General features: G+C 36.4%; 2 protein-coding genes across 2 annotated transcripts; one reads left to right on the top strand and one right to left on the bottom strand.

The window, feature by feature from the left end:
* The first annotated feature begins 427 nt into the window (after positions 1 to 427).
* Positions 428 to 9,038, top strand: LOC112772701 (vacuolar sorting protein 18). The gene is made up of 24 exons (XM_025817675.3): positions 428 to 687; positions 821 to 984; positions 1,277 to 1,489; positions 1,594 to 1,733; positions 1,950 to 2,045; positions 2,331 to 2,398; positions 2,556 to 2,660; positions 2,886 to 3,030; positions 3,135 to 3,278; positions 3,385 to 3,504; positions 3,624 to 3,680; positions 4,237 to 4,296; positions 4,687 to 4,794; positions 5,172 to 5,314; positions 5,420 to 5,498; positions 5,597 to 5,659; positions 5,827 to 5,957; positions 6,160 to 6,265; positions 6,732 to 6,920; positions 7,217 to 7,444; positions 7,689 to 7,844; positions 8,017 to 8,178; positions 8,325 to 8,447; positions 8,606 to 9,038. The coding sequence occupies exons 2-24, from the start codon at positions 822 to 824 to the stop codon at positions 8,780 to 8,782; spliced, it is 2,976 nt and encodes a 991-aa protein (XP_025673460.1). The 5' UTR covers positions 428 to 687; position 821; the 3' UTR covers positions 8,783 to 9,038.
* Positions 9,039 to 9,850: 812 nt separating this feature from the next.
* LOC112772702 (uncharacterized) lies at positions 9,851 to 10,511 on the bottom strand. The gene has a single exon (XM_025817676.3). It carries the CDS (start codon positions 10,404 to 10,406, stop codon positions 10,122 to 10,124), a length of 285 nt encoding a protein of 94 aa, XP_025673461.1. The 5' UTR covers positions 10,407 to 10,511; the 3' UTR covers positions 9,851 to 10,121.
* Between the last annotated feature and the right edge of the window lie 12,036 nt (positions 10,512 to 22,547).

Genomic DNA, 22,547 nt, shown 5'->3' with positions numbered 1-22,547 from the left:
TTCACCATTTTTTATACTGCTCTTCCTAATATTAAGTTAGCTTTAAATTTTGATACTATAAAATTCCTTCCATTACGAGGATCTTCAGTATTTTTATTTTTTTTTTGTTTATTTGTGGCTTTGTCTTTTACTTTTTTTGGAGTCGTTGACTTACTTTATCATAAAAAAAAAAATTAATGCAGAATTTATATCAATGTCTATCTAAAAATAAAAATAAAAGGCAATTATAGGATAATATTCCTTTTCAATTAGAGTGAGTTTGAAAAGAAAAATGTTAGATAAAATTATGATAAGTATTTAATTAATACATGTTAAAATTATTATTATAAAAATTTTAAATATTTTATTTTAATAAATATATAATAAATACATTAAAAAAACTTAAATTCTATGTATTTTTTATAATCTTTAACAAAGACAGTAAGACACACATTAATTAAATGTTCGTATCTCATACTAAAATTTTTGAAACTGTGAAGGACCATGATGGTCCATGAGTTATTAGGACCATGGAAGATGCCTCCCAGCAAAACTATCGCAATTGATCGTCTTCTCCGGTGTATGATGGGAAAAAAAAGATAGTTCCATGTGGATGCAGAAACCACAGTGATTTTGTTTTGGTATCAGCAGTGATCAAAACCACCGAATTCCAAGTTTTCAGCTCTAAACCATTCATCCGTCGATCAAGTAAGCTCTTTTTGGCAGATCCCATTATATCAAGTTGTGTCTTTGTACCTTAAACATGAATTGTGCTTAATTTCAATTGAAAATATCTTCTTTTTTTTTTTTTTAAATGTACAAATGAATTTGAAATTTATAGGATGGATCATGGGAGGCAAGTGTTTACGGTGGACCTTCTAGAACGATATGCTGCTAAAGGGCGTGGAGTTATCACATGTATGGCTGCTGGAAACGATGTCATCGTCATTGGGACCAGCAAAGGATGGGTCATCAGGCATGATTTTGGGGTTGGCGATTCAAATGGTAAAAATTTCAACTTTTTGGAATCATCACATTGCCTTTGCCATGATCGTTTGAGCATGTCCTGTGTTATCCAAAGTTCAAATTGGTTCACATCCTGTTGTGAATTCAGTAACTTTTTCTTTTGGGGTAGCTAATTGGCGACTCTGTTTATGTTTTTATCTAGAGATGGAGTAGGGGCTCATCTTCTTTTTTTAGCCTTTTGCTTAGTTGATAGTTGTGTGGTTGAGCTTATTCTGGAATTTGGAGTTTGTGCAATTGGGTTGGTAAGAATGTGATATTGTTTGGAGTGCAGAGATCGATCTCTCTGCGGGTCGACCTGGGGAGCAGTCGATCCACAGGGTTTTTGTTGATCCTGGAGGGAGTCACTGCATTGCCACTGTTGTCGGTCCTGGGGGAGCTGAAACTTTCTATACTCATGCAAAATGGACCAAGCCTCGAGTTTTGAGCAAGCTGAAAGGTCTTGTTGTGAATGCAGTTGCGTGGAACAGGCAACAGATAACTGAAGGTAGAGTTTATTGTTCATCATATAATTGATTGATGCCAATTGCTTGTTGGTGTAAGTAAATGCTCATTTCTGCTTGAGGTTTTGATTGAAATTCTCAAATGCAGTTTCCACCAAAGAAGTCATTCTTGGTACTGAAAATGGTCAACTTCATGAATTGGCTGTGGATGAGAAGGATAAGAAGGAGAAGTATATTAAATTTCTCTTTGAATTATCAGAACTCCCAGAAGCTTTTATGGGCTTGCAGGTTTTATACATTGTTTTGGTTCATTTTTCAAGATTTGAGAGTTTAGCGGTTTCCATCTCTCTTTTTCTTTTATTTTCTTCAAGGAAACTGAAGCTCACGTTTACTATTCCTATTAACAAAATAAATAAATACTAAGCTAGAGTTTTCCCCCTCAACTTTTCCTTCAAATATGACTCAAGACATTACATTACTGGTTCCTTTCCTTTTTCTTTTCAGATGGAAACAGCTAGCATAATTAATGGGACTAGATATTATGTGATGGCTGTTACTCCTACTCGGCTATATTCTTTCACTGGCTTTGGGTCATTAGAAGTAAGTCAAATACTATTGATATTGACATTTGCTTTGCGTACTAGAATAACCTCCCCTTACTACCATTTATTAAGAGAAAAGATTAGTAGTACAGTATCTATAAACAGGTTATTCCTGTTGGGTACTTTTTAATTGCTTGTTTGTGCTAAAACAAGATATAATTCTATGACACTATTAAACCATGTTTGATAAAAATAAAAATATCACATTAATAAATCTTACCCTTTTCCTTATGTGCTTATTTTAGTTCAAAGTTTAATTATGCTGATTGTTATCCAAGTGTAGACTGTGTTTTCAAGTTATGCAGACCGTACAGTACATTTCATGGAACTTCCTGGCGAAATACCAAACAGGTAACTACTTCTTTCCTTTCTCTCTTTTGATCATATTAGTGTTTTGTCTTGGGAACATTCAGAAAAAAATGTAGATATCTAGTGGCTGAATATTTCCTTGTTATTTGCGGCCTTTACTTTTGTTTTGTGTACTCATCTTTTCCTTGTTATTTTTCAGCGAGCTGCATTTTTACATTAAGCAACGAAGGGCTGTGCATTTTGCGTGGCTTTCTGGAGCTGGTATTTACCATGGTGGCTTAAATTTTGGTGGAGGGCAACACAGGTAGGGTAGAGAATGTCTTGAAAGTGTTATCTATTTTATTAAATATAGAACTTGATTCATTCCATTTTTTATTATGTGGTCTCGTGTCTGCAAATCTTGATTCTAACTATGCTACTTATGCTTTAGGAGTGGATCTCAATGTAGTCTTTTGTGAAATCCCTTCCATATTGTTCTTTTCTAAGGAACTTATTAGCCTTTCTCCCCAAACTTTTGATAACTTGACAGTTCTTCAAGTGGGAATGAAAATTTCATTGAGAACAAGGCTCTTTTGGACTACTCAAAATTGTCTGAAGGATCAGAAATGATCAAACCATGTTCAATAGCATTGTCTGAATTCCACTTTTTGTTGCTTTTAGGGAATAAAGTCAAGGTGTGTACGCTCTTCTCTATCTTAATTGTGTTTTGTATAATGCTTATCCCATACAAAACTTTGTTTTAAGGCGTTTATGAATGCTTGCTAAATTATGAACATAGGTTGTAAACAGAATTAGCGAACATATTATAGAGGAACTTCAGTTCGATCAAGTTTCAGAATCAAAATCGAAGGGTATTATTGGATTATGTAGTGATGCCACAGCTGGCTTATTCTATGCATATGACCAAAACTCTATCTTTCAGGTTTGTATTGTAATTATTGTCTTATTTTGCAGTCTCTCGTATTTCGCATTTAACTAGGTTGGTTAAATAGTAATCAGAGCTGCTGTTGGATTTGGCAATTTAATAGGTGTCTATTGATGATGAGGGTCGAGATATGTGGAAAGTGTATCTTGACATGAAAGAGTATGCTGCTGCTTTAGCAAATTGCCGTGATCCAATTCAAAGGGACCAAGTATATTTAGTGCAGGTATTGCCCACTAGTTTTTTATTCTGACCAGAAAACGGTTACATAGTCATATAAGTTCACAGATTTATTTTACCAAAAAGCTGTAATTTGGTGTTTAATTGGAATATTTTGTGGTGCAGGCTGAAGCTGCATTTTCATCTAAAGATTATTTCAGAGCTGCATCATTCTATGCCAAGGTAATTTTCTTTTTAGTTTCAATATATTGGTGTACAAGAATTACCTTGCTTATGTGAAACTTGGTAACCTAAAAGTAAATGCATTGCGTCCTTGGATTTTGGTCCACTATATTTATCAGTGGACTTGTCTCTCATGGAGATAAACTTTAAAGATTCATATCACGGTCTAATTGATAATGAAAATGGCCTATAGCATATTGCTCACTGCTCAGGTGATCATAATACATCTTTCCCAATGAATCTTTTCACACTTTTAAGAGATCCATATGTGGAACTTTGAAAAGTCCCTTCTGTTTACTCCAAATTCTGTAGGATCGGTTCCTTGACAAAGGCCACTTGGTATATCTTTTATAAATTCCATTTATAGATTTGAAGTTTGGTGCTTTAAAATTTTTTTTTCATCGTTATCTCCACACAATTGTGATAATTTGATTATAAAAGCAAGCCTTTTTCTTTTTTTGTGATAAAGGTACATGCCTATGACTCTCTCGTTTCTAGTCATGCTTACCTTTATTATCCCAAAAGAATAGTAACTGACAGGAATATGATTTTGCAGATCAATTATATTTTATCATTTGAGGAAGTCACTTTGAAGTTCATAAGTGCTGGTGAACAGGTACTTCTCATTTTATTGATATTTTCTATTATGTGAATTAGAAGAATGCCCTTTTTTCCCCTTCCTTAAATAAGATTATATGGCTGCATTACTTGTCAGTTTGAGCATTTCTGGAAGAGTTCATGTTTAATTTGGATTTTCTCATTAAATTGTGCTCTGCTGCTTTATTCCAGCCTTCTTTTGCGTGCAAGTCTGATAAAAGATAAATTTAGTTTTCATCATAACATTCATGTGCCTGTTTAATCCCTTACGATTATAGCTTCTTGTTGTGAGCATAGGTATAGGAAACTGATTTTGATTTATGCATCTTATATTTTGCCATTATATTTCACTGCTTGAAAATTTGATTCATAAATATGAAAGTTCGATATTTTCTCTTCTTATTTGCAGGATGCTTTGAGAACTTTCTTACTGCGGAAGCTTGATAATTTAGAAAAGGGCGATAAATGTCAGATAACAATGATATCCACATGGGCAACTGAATTATATCTGGACAAGGTTCTACTGCATGCCTGACAAATTTATCTTGTTTCTTGCCCTTTTCTGTCAATGATATCCACATGAGTGCATGATGAAAACATTGTAAACAGTTGTAAGTAAATAATAGAAAATAAATACCACATTTTTGTTTCTAAGAAAACCACAAATTCATGTCATCGAATGACCAAGTCATGTTTCCTGTTGCTTGATAGTAAAAGCAAGAATACTGAATTATGCTTTGGTTTTCATTGTTGGGAAAAAATGGTAATGCAGGGTTTTTGAAATGGAATCACTGAATTGGCTGTATTCTTTGTCCTTGAGTTGTGTCATTAGTTTTTCCTTTTTTTTTTCTTTCTATATATGCAAATAAATTTTGAAAGTACCTTGATCTTTAGATAAATCGGCTGCTTTTGGAAGATGAATCTTCTTTGGAGAATAGCAATTCAGAGTACCAATCAACCATTCAGGAGTTTCGTGCTTTTCTCAGTGACAGCAAGGATGAATTGGATGAAGCTACCACAATGAAGCTTTTAGAAAGGTAGTGTATAATACTTCTTTATGTCTTTGGACGAATTTTGATGATCTTTCTTGTACACATATATAGTTTTATCTAGCATAATTCTGCTTTTGCTGCTTTTGACAGTTATGGAAGGGTTGACGAGTTGGTATACTTTGCTAGCTTAAAAGGTCATTATGAGATTGTAGTTCACCATTACATTCAGGTACTCACTTTTGCTACATGTGGTTATTAAAGACTATTTGATACTAGTATCTCACTTCATTGTTCTTTCCTTCTGTTTTTGTGGAATTTTGCTTTCAGCAAGGAGAAGCTAAAAAAGCACTGGAAGTGCTTCAGAAACCTTCTGTGCCTGAAGACCTTCAGGTATTGTTCAAGCTTTTGTTATGGGCCTAGTGATAACAATTTTGCCTCAATATTATTTCATTCCTCTTGATTGACCTTTATTTTCTATTACTTTTGTTTGGCACTGAGGCCTCTCATTCTCTGCCTATAAAATAGTAAGTAATGAATGACATTCCGGTCCTATGCAGTATAAGTTTGCTCCAGACCTTATCGCCCTTGATGCATATGAAACTGTGGAGTCATGGATGGCTACGAAGAACCTGAACCCAAGAAAATTGATTCCTGCAATGATGCGTTATTCAAGTGAACCTCATGCAAAGTACGGCATTCCATTTTCTATCATTTTCAGAAATGAGTTCATCAATTCAATTATTTTCCTTTTGCTTTTTCTCCCTTATTCATCAATTGAATTATTTTCCTTTAGCTTTTTTCCACCTGCATCCAACAGATTTTCGTAAACTTTCATGATATTCTATTTGAGAATTTTAGTTTTATTTTATATCCACTTTTTTCACTTGCAGGAATGAGACACATGAGGTCATCAAATATCTTGAATATTGTGTTCATAGATTGCATAACGAAGATCCTGGAGTTCATAACTTGCTGCTTTCTTTATATGCAAAGCAGGTTGAGTGGTTTGCTTCTTGTATATATATACCCCTGATGTGGTGGTTAGAAGGGTGTTTCACATTCTTTGTACTATTTGACATTATAATTGCCTGTGCTTTCACTTCTCATGCATGTAACCAACAACTACTCTTTGCGCCAATCATTAAAGCTGAAATGACAGATTTGGACTGCAACATGATAATAGTTATATTGTAATATTGTCCTTATTAAAACTGAAATGTCATGTTTAGATTTCAATTGCAAACATACTTGAACAACAGAAGTTTTAACATGCACCTTGGGGAAAATCAGATAAATTTGATTAACTCTTAAAAGTCTTCGCATTTCTTGCAGCCAATGCATGAGAGTTTTGGTTCATTTTGATTAGATTTGACAGAACTTACGACTCTTGTACATGTTTGATATTGATATTGTGCCTAACACTTATATTTGTATTCACTTTGTTTCCCATCTGTCTATTCAGGAAGATGATAGTGCACTTTTACGTTTCCTAGAATGCAAGTTTGGGAAGGGACAAATAAATGGTCCTGAATTCTTCTATGATCCTAAGTATGCCCTGCGCCTTTGCCTCAAGCAAAAAAGAATGCGTGCATGTGTTCATATATACAGCATGATGTCTATGCATGAAGAAGCAGTTGCTCTTGCCCTACAGGTTAGACTAATCCGGTAATATTGTGTTCAAGCAGCTCTGAGATGTTTTTATCAAATGTTCTTCATCAAGAGCTTTTGAACACCATCTCTCATGCTTTTCTCCTTTAATCCTCTTGCAATTTTTTAAAATATTGGAGTTCTACAAGAGTCTGAGTTTGGAAAATGTTATTCAACATATTCAGTTAGGAATTCTTTATTTTGCAAGATTTATACATCATAAGAAAAATATATTGAAGTGGTTATCTCTTCTAAAAGGTGACTTTTTTGTTGTTGTTCTAATTAACTCTTCTGCATTAGGTTGATCCAGAGCTAGCAATGGCTGAAGCCGATAAAGTTGAGGATGATGAAGATTTGAGAAAGAAGCTGTGGCTCATGATCGCCAAGCATGTTGTTGAACAAGAAAAAGGAACTAAGCGGGAAAACATAAGGAAGGCAATTGCTTTCCTTAAAGAAACTGATGGTCTCTTGAAGATAGAGGATATATTACCATTCTTTCCTGATTTTGCCCTGATTGATGACTTCAAGGTACAATTATCTCTTCTCTGGTTTACTCATGTTGATTAACAAAATTAAATTTTGATCAATATGTTTTATGATGCCTGCTAGATATATTGTCTTTTTCTCCTATGTTTCCTGAAAATGAATGGAAGAACGTTTACTTCCTCTTTGAATTTTAACGCACAAAAATGTTATATACAAAGTAATATGATGCTTTTATGCCTTGAATTCTTGGAATTTCAATTTATATATTTTTCCTGAATTTATTCAGGAGGCTATCTGTTCATCATTGGAGGATTACAACAAGCAAATTGAACAACTAAAGGAGGAGATGAATGACGCTACCCATGGTGCTGACAACATTAGAAAAGATATTAGTGCACTTGCTCAAAGATGCACTGTTATTGATCGCGATGAGGAATGCGGGGTATTGATCTTCATCATAATATGTTTTTGCAATACTGCATCTATCCTTTTCAAATGTTCATATGTTCACCTATGTACCATACTAATATTAAAATCACTATGCTTTTTGTTTACATGGGAATTTAGTAGCTGAATTTCACTAATGTATGATAATTTTTCAATGTGCTCTCTAGGTGTGTCGCCGGAAAATATTAACTGCCGGCAGGGAGATTGGCATGGGGCGTGGTTATACGTCCGTAGGGCCAATGGCTCCTTTTTATGTGTTCCCTTGTGGACATGCCTTCCATGCACAATGCCTGATTGCCCATGTTACTCGCTGTACAGTTGAATCCCATGTAAATATACCACCATTTTTCCTCCTATATTCCCCACCCCCCTTCTTGATATTCCTTTGTGAATCTTCCTCCTGTATTTTATCTGAAAGTTTGTTGTTATCAACAAAGACCCTCATTTAAATTGAATTGAATGGGAAATGTTACAGGCCGAGTATATTCTGGATCTACAGAAACAACTTACTTTGATAGGCAGTGAAGCAAGAAGGGAATCTAATGGTACCCTTTCTTCATCCGAGGATTCTATACCTAGCATGACTACTGTAGACAAGGTTCGTTTAGAACTCTCTGTTATGCATCAAGTAACATCTATCAGTATTGTTATTATTAAGTGGAATTGCTCTTGAAAGAGCTAATCTTTGGGTGATTTTCATGGACTTTGGACTAATAACTTTGTGTTCTGTACTCTTATGTGAAATTGATGGGGCAGCTCCGAGCACAATTGGATGATGCTATAGCTAGTGAATGCCCATTTTGTGGAGAGTTGATGATCCGAGAGATTTCTTTGCCTTTTATACTTCCTGAGGAAGACCATCATGTTGCATCTTGGGACATCAAACCAAACGTTGCATCTGGACCCCAGAGGAGTATTTCCCTGCCTGTTTGATTTGGATAAATTGTTGCTGATACTACACCAATGTAACATTAGCTCAGTGTGTTTTTTTCTGTTATTCTTTAATCCATTTTCTCTCTATGTTTACATTCTCTTCCCATGTTAGTGTTTACTGTTTATGTAATGATTTTGATTCCAGGGTAATTTATTGACCCAATCCCCATTGTAAATCCTGTGCCTTATTGTAGCCTTTTTGTTACACCAATTTTTGTTCCTATACAATTTGAATATATTCCATTTCCTGATAAAATTTTCTATCTTACTATTTCTTCAGTAAAATTACACTCAATTCATATACAACGAGACATTTGTACAATAATACATCAGGCAACATCAGATGAACAGGAAAAGGGGGTGGCCATTAAGACAAGACTATAATTTTAAGGCTGTTTCAACTATGACTTGGTCTGACCAAAATATGAAAGTAAAAGGTCATAATCTTGTTTCCCATCCCTAATAATGCCAAGCTTCATACCTTCCAGCTTCCCAGATGTTTCCATTTTAGCCAGTGTTGTTCAGAAATCATAGAACTTTTTCGCACTAAAGGGGCATTTCGAATCTCTGCCTACAAATTATAGGCCTATATGTTCCTTTGTTCTGAAAATTGCGCCAATATTCAGAGTTTCACACTAATAATATTCCCTTTATCACCATCTAAAAGACACCAGAAAAACGTCTTTGCTTGATTCAAGAGGCAACTCCAGAACCAGTAACAAAGACTGATTTTTTATTTGAAAAAATAGAAAAAAAAAATAAAAATTCACTGGAGTAGTAGAGTCTGGAGCTAAGTAACTAACTACTCACTGCTTGATTTATTTAAGTCCTAACAGTAGTACCAACAACCATTACATAGGATTTGTATAAAGATAATTTGTATATCCCCAACAATAAATAAATAAAAGCTCAGCAACTTTTTAAGCTCATGAATTATGGAGGAGGAAAATTCCATGATTATTAGCCTGATCCTTTTGATTACAAGGGAATCTAAGTTCCACGAAAATTCAGTTCAAAATGACATTAAGTAGGTTTAGCTGGAACTCCAAAGAGAAAGAAGATAACTAGATATGTCAAATTTTCCACTTCTCATAACTCAAGTTACAAATTTTAGGGAGGTCAGAAAACCATTCTCATATGTACAGTGTTCAATTTACAATATTTATCGATAAAGCCAAAATATTTAACTCTCTTCATCAACCGAGTCACTCGATTTGACCCGGTCAACCACTCCTTTTGGCTCTTCAGATCCGATCTCGACCCGAGACCAGGATCCTGGTTACTAACTCCTCATCCGGTGAGCTCAAATCGCCGCAGACGGCGACGACGCCGGAGGCTCTCAGCCCTGGCCCCAGCAGCTCAAGTACATAACCTTCCGGAGAGAGTCGTCGGTTTGCCCCCGTCGATCATCGGCGGAGGAACCGTTCCCCGTCGCAGCTCCGGCAACGTCAGATCCCATAAGGCCAGACAAGGGCCGGAGATCAGAGAGGCTTCCGGCAGAGAAGAGACGGGTGCGGTTGTTGTGGATAGACTTGACGGCGGTTTTGCACTTGTGGCCTGGGTCGGTGTGGCCTTGTGCAACCGCCACCGTGGCAGCCATCCAAACACGGTTCAAGTAACTCATGGTTTAGTGTTTCTTAACGTTGTTTCTTATTTATTTTCTTCCAATGATGTTTTTTTCCCTTTGCTTCAGAGGCGTTGTAGAAAGTTGTGAATGAGAAACAATGAAGAAGAAAGGGGTTATTTATAGAAGGAGATGAGATTCATTAGGACATGGTTTTGGTGCTCAATAATTGTGGTTTAGCCTTAATGGTGGGCCCCTATCTCCTTTCTCTGTCTAGAATTTTGCAGCCTTCCAAATCCATTTTTTAATTTTGTTTCTACTTTCTAATTTATAGGTTTAATGAATTTTAGATTGTAAAATGAAATTAGTATAGCAAAGATATGTTCTTTAAACTGTTTAATTTATTTAAGAAAAGTCTAGGGCCAGTAACTTTGTTAAATTTTGGCTAGTATGTAACTAGTAAAAAAAGTGAGTCATTGGATGAAATCTCACACTAATCTTACACTATTAAAACTATCATTAATAACTATTTAATGACTACGAATCACAAAAATTGTTGGTTCTAGCATTTCTCATTTATTTATTATTTCAAACAAGGATAGGGTCGAGATCGGGGAGGATCCTAAGCAAAGATTAAATAATAAGCATAGAGTTAATATGAATTAATTATTGTTTAGGTGAGAAAGAGAAAGAAGGAAGAGGTGGGGTTCTAAAGAAACAGGTGGCGGGCTTATCCGAAAGTGACATTGGTGACTAATGCATTCACCCATGTAACGTTGTTGATTGACATTTCTGTCCCTCCTTTCTTTGTGCTAAAATCCAAAAGCTAATCCTTTTCTTCTTTTCTCTCTCTTCAATTCTCGTGACTCATCATGGGCCCACTCTATAATGATATTCTGTCCGTTTCCCATGGAACCTGGCCCACCTAGTACTATTCTTACGGAGGGGTATTATTGTCCTTCTAATTTATTTATTTTATGAATTTATCGTAGAGTAGTCATTGACTCAGTCACACGTTGAAGTGTATGAAGGCGACACGTTGTTGTATTTCATGCAGGATCGATGATATGGGCCTGTGGCCCGATCAGACCCATGCTTATGGGCTGGGGATGGGCATCACGTGCATGCTTCGCTCTCATTGGCTAGATATTATTACAAAAATAGAAAATGAAATAAAAAACGATTATCAATATTGTTCCTTCCTCTACGTGCATGCACCAGGCTTCTTTCACTTCTCCAATTAACATTTGGCACTTTACGAGTACACATCTTTTATTTTTCAATTCCATTTACTTATAAGTTAATATTTTAGTACGATAAAAATCTCGTGTTGGGTGTGAAATGTTTAACTTATACCCGACCTTGTATTATGTTATATTCCATCAGAAGCATAGACTTACATTGTACACAATTTATTTGGCTTAACATTTCTCCAATGCAAACACACAATAGGCAATTGGTGAATTAGTTAATGTGTTCACGAAGGTTTCCATGGTTCAGATGTTATCTTTATTGACTCACTTTTCATTTTGATTTAGATGTAAATAAGTAGTACTTAATTATCAACTCACACACTTTAGTTAAGTAGTATTTATAAAGAAATAACGTAGGTTACGTTTATAATGGTCATATTATACATTATCGGACCTGCTACACATACAAGCAAAAAAGGTCTACAAGTGTTACAAGTTGCTCAGCCTAGACTTCAATCCACGCGCACTCACTCCTTTTGAATGGAGCGTAAATTACACGCGCGCCACTCAACGGTTGCGCTTCGCAAAAAGCACTCCTTATGGCGCACTCTTCCACTTCTCCTTCGAAGAAAACACAAACCGTCCATTTTCAAGCAACATTCCAAATTGAAGAGATAGAACTCGTCGCGAAGATTAGCAGAAACCATCAACACAAGATAGAACTCTCCATCAACAATCTCCAGAAAAAACGAAGATATATTACTCAAGGTACGTTACTATTTTACTCATCTTGTAGATTTTCCATATTTCGAAATCGAAGAACTAGGTTTTACTGTTCTTCTACATTTTTTTTAGGTTTTACTGTTCTTCTTGTTCTAGCTCTCATTTTACTGTTTTTAATGTTCTTCTTGTTCTAGGTTTTACTGTTCTTCTTGGTTTTAGGTTTTACTATTCTTCTTAGTTGTTCTAGGTTTTACTGTTCTTCTTGTTCTAGTTCTTCTCGTAACTGATTTTTTGGAGTATATTGCATAATTTGGTGGGTGTATATGGAGTAATTTGTTGGGTGTATATGGCATAATTTATTGGGTGTATATTTCTGAATTGATATAATGTAATATAATCAACTGTTGCAAGTATTCTAAATATTGTTTGTCCTTGGGTGTATATTGCTTGACCTTGTAATGTTGCTTGACCTTGTATATTTATGCATGTTTGAGTGAATTGAAACATCATTTTGAACTGATCTAATTAAATACTTATGAGAATCCGTATAGGTGTATATGGCTGATCTATGGGTGTATCTGACTGATATCTATGGGTGTATTTTTCATTTTAGAAAAAATGGCAGGCAAAAATCAAGCTGAAAAAAATGTAAGAACAAATATATGTCTTAGATCAAATCAGTTTTTCATAATAGAAATATATCTGACTCTAATTTTGCTTTGTTTACAGCAAACCAAAGACCTTAAGTGTGCAATCCATTTGTTGAGTGACAAATTCAGAAATATGAGCGAGGAGAAGAAAGCAATTGTTAGGGATTTGGGATTTGGTAGCCTGATGCACATCCCGTCGCTAAGGGTGCATCACCAAATATTAAAGGAGTTGGCTAACTCCTTTAAATTAGGGGAAAACAGACTCGAAACCGGCTACGGTTCCTTTAAAGTAAGACCAAAAACAATAGGAGCTGCGCTTGGCATCAACGCATCAGGTAACTCGCTACAAACATAGGTGTATATGAGCCATATTCAGGTGTATTTCAAGTGATTTTCATACTATGTTATTTTTCTTTTTGTAAAAAATTTATTTCCTCAAAAAGTCAATTATAAGGATCTTTCTGAAGACGACAAACAAATTTTTAGAAGATTCTAGGGGAAGACCCTCAAAAATCTGACAGATGAGATGATGGCTATTGGTGTTGATAATGAACAGGATCGCCTCATGTTCAAGAGAATTTTCATCCTCTATATACAGATGGCGTTCCTGTTACCAACGACAATAAACAAAATTTCCCCTGTGCACCTGGCACCAATTTTCAAGATGGACACAATAACAGAGCGAAACTGGGAAGCACATGTTTTGAATTTTATTATCAAGGGCATAACAGATTACAATCTGAAAAAATAAAAAGGCAATTGACGGCTGCCTGTTTGCCCTGATGATAGTTTACTTTCATCTATCAAAAAATAAAGACAAGAAGAGGGCAGAAAGACCTCCAGAACTCTGGATTGCCAACTGGACTAGAGAGCAGTTGGTTGAAAGAATGAGGGCAGAAATGGAGGAACATATGGTAAGTGAACAAAATATCTTGGGTATATTTTATTTATCTGAATGCTGCTAACTAAAATTTCTAATGTTTCAGGGAATTGTAAAGATGGCCGAAACAAAGGAGAAAATGAAAGAAATAAAGAAAAAAGAAAAAAAAAGAAGAAACCAAAAAAACAAAAAAAAAGAAGGCAAGTTCATCATCATCATCTGAGACTGAAACAACTGAAAGTGAGGTCCATTCTACCTCTGAGTCTGAGACTGAAGAAGACTCAGAGAATTCAACAAGGAAACAACCCACCCGAAAAACCAAAAAATAAGTAACATACTTGGATGTATTTTGTTTCTCCAGTTGGGTGTATTCTGTGTATTCATTTGGGTGTATTTTGTGCATTCATTTGGGTGTATTTTATCCCTTTTAGTATGTTTTTAAATAATAATTGTTTGCCTTCCAGAATTGAGTCCAAAAAAAGAAAGAAGATTCAGGAGGATTCTGATTCAGAATCTGAATCAAGTGATGAGTAATGTTCTGAAATTATTATTGCTTTCCTTTGAGTTTATTATCAAGATTTCATGTATTAACAGAGCGTCTCTTATTAACTTTTAGAAGCGAAGAATCATCACCAGTAGAGAAGAAAAAAACAAAGAAAAAGACTCAGAGAACACCACAAAAGTAAGCACTTCTTTGGTTAGTATTTTGTGATCAAATTAATTTTGTATTTCTGATTCATACTTGTTTTTTCACCCCAAGACACAATCCAAAAAGAAAAAGGTCATTGTTGAGGATTCATCTCCTGAGCAAGCTCAATCCTATCATGGGTACAGTACTTTGTAAGCTATATTACCGTCTATCATCAAAATTATATTTGTTAACATGTTTTTTTATGCATGTACTGTTAGATTTGAAATTGGAACTGAAGAATTAGATGAAATCTTAAGGGAAAACAATGAAAAATCTGCTGCACAGGAGTATGTCTTGTTGGGGTGTATATTTCAGATTTTAAGTTGTTTTCATTGCTAATAATTGTTTGTTGTTTGCCAGGGAGAAGGAAGCTGACCTGCGATCGACGGAAGGTCACTATGTCTCATCTAAAACGTAAGAAGCTTTATTTGATAAAATCTTCTTATCCTGATTTAACAGTATGGTATTTTTTATGAATAACATGTACTCTATTATGTTTAGAATACCGGACATAAACTTAGGAAGTGATGATCCTTCATCTCAAGAACACACAGACCAAAGTAGCGTAAACAAACCAGCAGAGAGCATATAATTTCTCTTTCAAATAACAGTTACTTTTATTCTTTTATTACCTTCTACTTCTAATTCTGTATGTATTTTTTTTAGAAAAAAAAGCCCTTTAATGTTTTATTCGAGAAAAAAAAGCCAGGAAAAAAAAGCAAAAACTGCAAGTATGTAAGTTCTCAAAAAACAAAGCTTGTCCTTTCTTTTGAATGCTTCACGTGTATTTTTAATTTTCTTAGGGTGTATTTTAGGTTGAGTCTGGTTGTAGAGTCAGCCAGTGAGCCAGCTGAAGAGAACATGGTGGTTGTGAGAGAAGAGATGCAGTCCGAAGCGCTTGCAATGTGAGTTTTTCAAGAAAATTTCAACTTTATAACCTTTTTATTTTCGGAGGCTTTGTTAACCTTTTATTTTTCTTCTTGTTTAGAGTTCCGATTCAAGTTTGTCTACCACTTTCCCAAACAACCACTGTGCCGGAAATTGAACAAATACCTGTGACAGAAAATGAACCAACCCCTGTGCTACAAATTGAAGGAACTACAAAAAGGTAAGAAATAGTCTTGGGTGTGTATTTGGTTACAGTTTGGGTGTATATTGCTCCTGTTGGGGTGTATATTTTCACGATTGATCCCTGACTAGTTTTTTTATAACATGATTAATTTTATGTAACCATGCAGCACTCCTGAACCACCCCAAAAACCTGAAGAAAGCACACCCACGCTTCCACCAGCTCCATCTAAAATGTAAGTTCATCAGAGTAAAATCAATATTTCGTTATCATTCGTATATTCTTATTCTTATAATACGTTATACATGATCACGCAGTAATCCAGCCCCAGAAGACGTTGCTACGCTGATGATGATGGCACGGACAGCATCGTATGTTCCTAAAACAGATCCGATGCCATCATTCAGCCTTGGCTTGAATGATTCAAGCCAAGAAGAAGCAGCAATGCAGGAGGGGGCATCAGCGCAAGATGGAGAGAGGGCAAAAACTCATGAAACTCCAAAATTGCTAGAACAATTAGGGGATCTGGTAGAAAAATTGCAAGTGATGGGGTGACAACAAAAGAAAAAAGTCCACAGATTCGAAAGGAGAGTGGCGGAGAGAGTTACGAGAAGTTTGAAACTCCTGCGAGGACGAATGAAGATACTTCTGACATGAAAGAGAAATGCTACCTCTGGGCCATACGAGTGAAGACATACGCAAATGGACTAACTAATGAGTTTGACACCGTCTGCACACTCCAAGCCCAAGATAGATACATGAAGGTTGTGGTAGGCTTAGAGAAGGGGGGGTTGAATCTATGCCTTCCTTTTAATTACTGTTGTTAACCCTTTTAAAACAGATTTGCAATTCTGATTCTGTTGTAACTTAGCAGCGGAAATTTATGAGACAATTTATTTTTGTCTCATGAATATCAGAAAACAGAACACAGCAGAGAAGAGAAAAGCTAACACCAGCATGTATCCTGGTTCGGTTGCCTTGTGCTATGCAACCTACATCCAGTCTCCTCCACAACTGTGGAAGAATTTCACTATAGTAAACTGTATTACATACACCAATAACACAGGATTGACCCAATCCTTTCACACTCAAGTTCTAACCTAACTTGACATTGGCTATGCTAATACCTAACTATACCTGTTAGTGCTAACCCAACTAAGAAAGGGATACCATTCAGATACTAGATACAAGACACTTAATCAACCTAAAGAAATCAGAAAATAACTCTAGGCTTTTCTCTCAAGTGTATCTCTCAGCCTTTTTCCACTCATGGCTTTTTCTCAAGCTTTCTCACAATGCCTTTTCTCTCAAGAAATTACAGAAAGATAAGCTTAGAAAAGTACATTACAATCAGTAAAACATGAAGGAGATTGACTTCATCAACAGCCTCTGTGCTATGCGAAAAACCAGATTAACAAGCCTCTGATTCAGTTCTTCATACTGGCGGAATGCACCTTTGATTAGGTTACACTGTCCAGTTAGTTGAACTTCTTCAAAGAGCTTTCTCAGAACAATAACCTCTATTCACTGGTTTTCTCTCCTTAGTTCTGAATGAGCAGAAGTTCTTCTTTTATCTCCTTGCATGTGGCTGAGTTCTTCTTCCAAGGTCAACACCTTGAGCCTTGAGCTTCACCAAGCCACAGATTTACTTTTTCTTCTCAAACATCAAAGTAGAACCTTTGCTTCTGACTTTTCCAACTTGACCGAAAGTCATGAAACTGTCTTCCAATGGTCAACCAAATCTGAACCATAGAGATGCAACTTGGTCCCCAAGAATCTCTTGTGACCGTGGATTTGTAGCAGTGAAGAACAGATATCAACTTTTCCTTGAATGCCATTTTCGGATAGTGCAGAGAGTTGGGAAGAAAGGATGAAGATTTGATGCATGCAAGATGAGATGGATTACCTTTCTTAAGCTTGATTTAGCTTGGGATTTCTGTTTTAGCTTCTGTGCTTCAAGCTTCAACTCTCTCTCTCTTGCTTCTTTGGTTATTGGCTTATGGAGGAAGCTTTTTCTCTCTTTCTCTTTCTTACTTTTCTGAACTCTTGATTTGACTTGATTAGAGAGGAGAGTAACGTTGCTTTGGTTGGAGCAAGATGGAGGGAATTGTTTGCTGAAACAAAATTGGGCTTGGATCGGGTAGAGATATGCTTGGCTCATTTTAATTTTTTAAGCTTGCTTCCTTTTGGGCTTTGCTTGATTTACCAGCCCATCAATCTTGTTTTGTTTCTCATTCCATTTGGGCTGTAATTCACATTTTGGCCTGCAACATATAATAAATAATTAGCAAGATATACTTGTTGATTAAACCACTCTAATTATTTATTTTGTCAAAAATAATGTTTGTCATCACTAATTAATTTAGTTAATTTCTTAACTCAACAATCTCCCCCTTGATGACAAACATGATTTAAGCAATAATCAAAAGGAAGTAAGTTTGAGTTAGGTTTAGAAAACTCCCTTTGATTTTATGTTGCTCCCCCTGAATCTATGCTTTCCTCTTTGTCCCTGTTTCACATTGTACTTAAAGGAAGCACAATAAAGAGTTATGTACAATATATCTTGTACAAGGGATATCAAATGAGCAACATCACATAATCAGCCCAACATCAAGCTATTACCATCAGCAGACAGATTCAGCATGTGAGAAACAAGTATTAATGCAGCAAAAATAAGTAACAAGTCTGCTATCCTATCCTATTGCTATTGCTATTGTACTCCCCCTTTTGTCATCAAGGGCGGATAAGAGCAACAAAAACAAAGGTTTGCATCCTGCAGAAAAGAGTTAGAGCACAGATCAATGTACTAATTAAGCTGTCTAAAGAGCATCAGTAGTAAGAGTTATTACAGTCATCCAAAATGAAATAGTTCAAAAGTAGCAAAAGAAGCAGAAATCATGAGACAAAAAGAGAGCAGCAGCAGTTTTTATGAGACAAATCCTAGGCATCAGAACCATTCCCTTCCGAAACAGCATCCTCTTCAACATCAGTGGCAGCATCTTCATCATTTTGAAGGTTATCAATGAAGGTCATCAGTACAGCCACCCTATCCCTTGACTTCTTCAGGAAGTTCTCATGCTTGCTAGCCAGCTTCCTTTTCTCTTTGCTCAATTCAATCAAGTGGTTCGATTGAGAGACAAACTCTTGAGCAACATCCCTGACTACATTCAGCAGAGTGGATTTCTTCCCAGTGGAAATGGAAGTACCCTCAGTGGAAGGAGCAGTGGAATCCTCAGGGACAAACTCCTCATCTTCATCATCTAGGACGACTCGTTCAGATCGAGTGGGTCCTTTGTTCTGTTTCACTGAACCACCCCCTTTAGGTATGAATGTCTATTCTCATATTTCTCATTGGTCAAGTCAACACCAAAATACTCAAAAATACAAGTTAGAAACATGCCATAAGGTAGAGCTTTGTCCTTTTCACTTCTAACAGAATCAAACATGTATCTTACCATCAAATATGCAAATGAAATTTCAGTTTTGGTGAGAATGGCATATAAAACAAGAGTGTCAGTGTATGAAACCCTTTGATATGAACCACTTTGAGGAAGTATAATGTGGTTGACCATGCGGTGCAACTGAGCACGTTCATATCCTAGGGCTTTGTGTGTGGGTGTAATACCATTTATCAAGGAGATATGTTCACAAATACTAGCCAGGGCATCATTGTAAGAGACACCAACTCCTTCATCCCACTTAACTGACGTGTAGGCACAGGGCCCAACATCAGTATACTTCAAGGCATCACTGATGGTCTCATTGTTTAAAACGATATCTCGACCCTTGACATACGAATGAGTCGTGCCCTCATGATAAGTCATGTTTGCATAAAACTCTTTAACCAACAAGGGATAAACAGGTTTTTTGATATCAAAAAGGTGATTCCAGTCCAGAAAAATCAAGTTATCAACAAAAGGAAAACCTTTTCTTTTCAAAGATGGCAAATCAGCGAGAAAAGAGGGACAAAGGGTACGATACTGGATAACCTTCTCATAAAAATCATTGTTCATGGCAGATTTGAATCTATAAGGGTTATAGTTCGAATGAGAAGTCAAAAAGTGAGCTTTGTGATCAAAAGGTCCAATGTCTGGTTCTTTAACATTCTGGAGAGGGACTTGAGTGTTACCTCATTGAGATCGCATTGGAACCGACCTGGATTTTGGTTGTGTTGGTTCGGGTATGGGTTCCTCAGTCGCCTGACGTTTGCCTTTGGAGGAGCCAGACTTTGCTGAACTTGGTTTTGAGGAGCCAGGCTTGGAAGGTGTGGCCTTTGGTGGTGGCGTCGGCTTGGCAGAGGCAGGAAACCTGTGAGTGTTTTTGGTCCGAGCCATGGGGTCACAGCGATGAGGAGAGGTAGGAGGAGAAGGAGAAGGGGTAAAGGTGCGGTCTTGAGAGCGAGTGGATGGCTTTGTGGGTAGCTTGAAAACCTTTTCACGAGGAGCCCTTTTTGCAATGGTTTTCTTCCTCATTTGCTTAGTTTCAATTTAAGAAGATGAGAGAGTAGTAAGGTTAGTGGTGAAAACCGAAGTGATGGAGAAGGAGTTATGGAGGGAAGAGAGGGAGTGTTGGTAACCGTACCCAAAAGCAAGTTTCCAAAACCATGCAACTGCATCACCATTTGAAAAGACTTGAAAAGACATGACCTCATTCAAGAAAGATTTTATTTGATTTTAAAATTAATTTTAAAAAAATTTGAAAAACAACAATATTAACCTGAAACACTTTTTGGGCCAAGAATAAATCCACTTGAAACCTTTTGGGCCACAAAACATTTATTGAAAACCTTTCTTGAAATACACAAATCATCAAAAACTAACACACAAGATTGTAACATTCATAATTGGGCCTTGAGGTGATAAGAAATTAATGAAACACATTTGGACCACTCTTGATCTGAATATTGAGGTTGGCCCAGATCAATTTTTCACTTGAAGCAAGCCCAGAACACGTTGACATGAGGGAAACGTTCATCACCTGCCCAGAATTGTCTCATACCTGTTTATGAGACAAAAAGCTCCAGCAAATACATTAGCATTTTTTAAACAAGGAATCATAACTCAAAATTCCTAAACAAGTCCTAAGCATGCAGAATCTATCCTCAGCTAATGGTTTTGTAAAAATATCTGCTAATTGCTCCTCTGATTTAACAAATTGAATACTAATATCCCCCTTTTGGACATGTTCTCTTATTGAGTGAAATTTCACTTCAATATGTTTAGTCCTAGAGTGCAAAACTGGATTTTTGGAAATATTAATGGCACTCATATTATCACACAGCAGGGGAATATTTTCAGCCTTTAATTTGTAATCAGCAAGCTGTGTTTTTAACCATAAAAGCTGAGAACAACAAGAAGAAGCAGCTATATACTCAGCCTCTGCAGTGGAAAGAGCCACTGTTGGTTGCTTCTTACTTGACCATACATTTAAGGACTTCCCAAGGAAGCAACATAAACCAGAAGTGCTCCTTCTATCAACTCTATCACCAGCAAAATCTGCATCACAATAACCAACTGCAGAAAAATCATCAATCTTAGGATACCAAAGACCAAAATTGGATGTGCCATGAACATATCTAATGATCCTTTTAACTGCAGAAAGATGTGACTCTTTTGGTTTGGATTGGAACCTAGAACACAATCCAACGCTTTGCACAATATCGGGTCTAGAGGAAGTTAAGTACATAAGAGAGCCAATCATTCCTCTATACCTAGTCTCATCAACATCTTTCTCAGTTTCTCCCTTATCTAATTTAGAATTAGGATGCATGGGAGTTCCCATGGGTTTGGCATTTTCCATACCAAATTTCTTAACTAATTCCTTGGCATACTTCTCTTGATGAATGAAAATACCTTTTTCAGTTTGTTTAATTTGCAGCCCAAGGAAGAAATTAAGTTCACCCATCATACTCATGTCAAATTCACTTGTCATGAGTTTTCCAAATTCAGAACAAAGGGATTCATTAGCTGATCCAAAAATAATGTCATCAACATATATTTGGACTAGGATAAAAGAATCATTAGAATTCTTGATAAATAGAGTTGTATCAGTGGTGCCTCTTTGAAAACCATTTTTCAAAAGAAAAGAGCTAAGTCTCTCATACCAAGCTCTAGGAGCTTGTCTTAAACCATAGAGAGCTTTAGATAGTTTGAAAACATGATCAAAATGCTCTTTATTTTCAAAACCAGGAGGCTGCTCCACATACACTTCTCTATCTATCACTCCATTCAAAAATGCACATTTCACATCCATTTGGTATAATTTAAAACCACAAAATGCAGCATAGGCTAAGAGAAGTCTTATGGCTTCCATTCGGGCAACAGGGGCAAAGGATTCATCAAAGTCGATTCCTTCTTCTTGGTCATATCCTTGTGCCACCAGCCTTGCCTTGTTCCTTGCAATGCTACCATCTTCTCCCAATTTGTTCCGGAATATCCACTTGGTGCCGGTCACTTTCTTTCTACTTGGCCTTGGAACCAACGTCCACACTTGGTTCTTTTCAAACTCAAGAAGCTCATCCTCCATAGCTTTAACCCAAGAAGGGTCACTAAGTGCTTCCTTGACGTTTTGAGGCTCTATTTGTGAAAGAAGGGCAATGTTTGAACCTTCATTTGCCTTTCTAGTGGAGGACCTTGTTTGCACCCCATGAGAGACGTCCCCAATGACAAATTCCTCAGGATAATTCTTCAAGAATCTCCATTCACGAGGTCTGGTGGACTTGGAGGCAGATTCAGTCACCAAGGGATTCTGTGTGCTGCTGTCTGCAGAATTTCCTTCAGATTCATGAGACAAAATGGAATTGTCTCTTGAATTATCATCATTTGCTGTTTCTGGTTCAGCTTGTCCAGAATTCTCTTTTCCATGATTCTGAGCATTCTCATCCTCCTTTTGAGCTTGATTTCCTGCATCAACATCTTCCAAAATGCTTTGCACCAAGTTAGTATCACAGAATGTAACATGTATGGACTCTTCAATAATTCTAGCATCTTGATGAT

The sequence above is a fragment of the Arachis hypogaea genome, chromosome 18 (assembly GCF_003086295.3).
Source record: "Arachis hypogaea cultivar Tifrunner chromosome 18, arahy.Tifrunner.gnm2.J5K5, whole genome shotgun sequence".
Classification (NCBI taxonomy): domain Eukaryota; kingdom Viridiplantae; phylum Streptophyta; class Magnoliopsida; order Fabales; family Fabaceae; genus Arachis; species Arachis hypogaea.
Note: the sequence above shows the minus strand (reverse complement) of the source record. Positions and strands in the feature narration are given on the sequence as shown.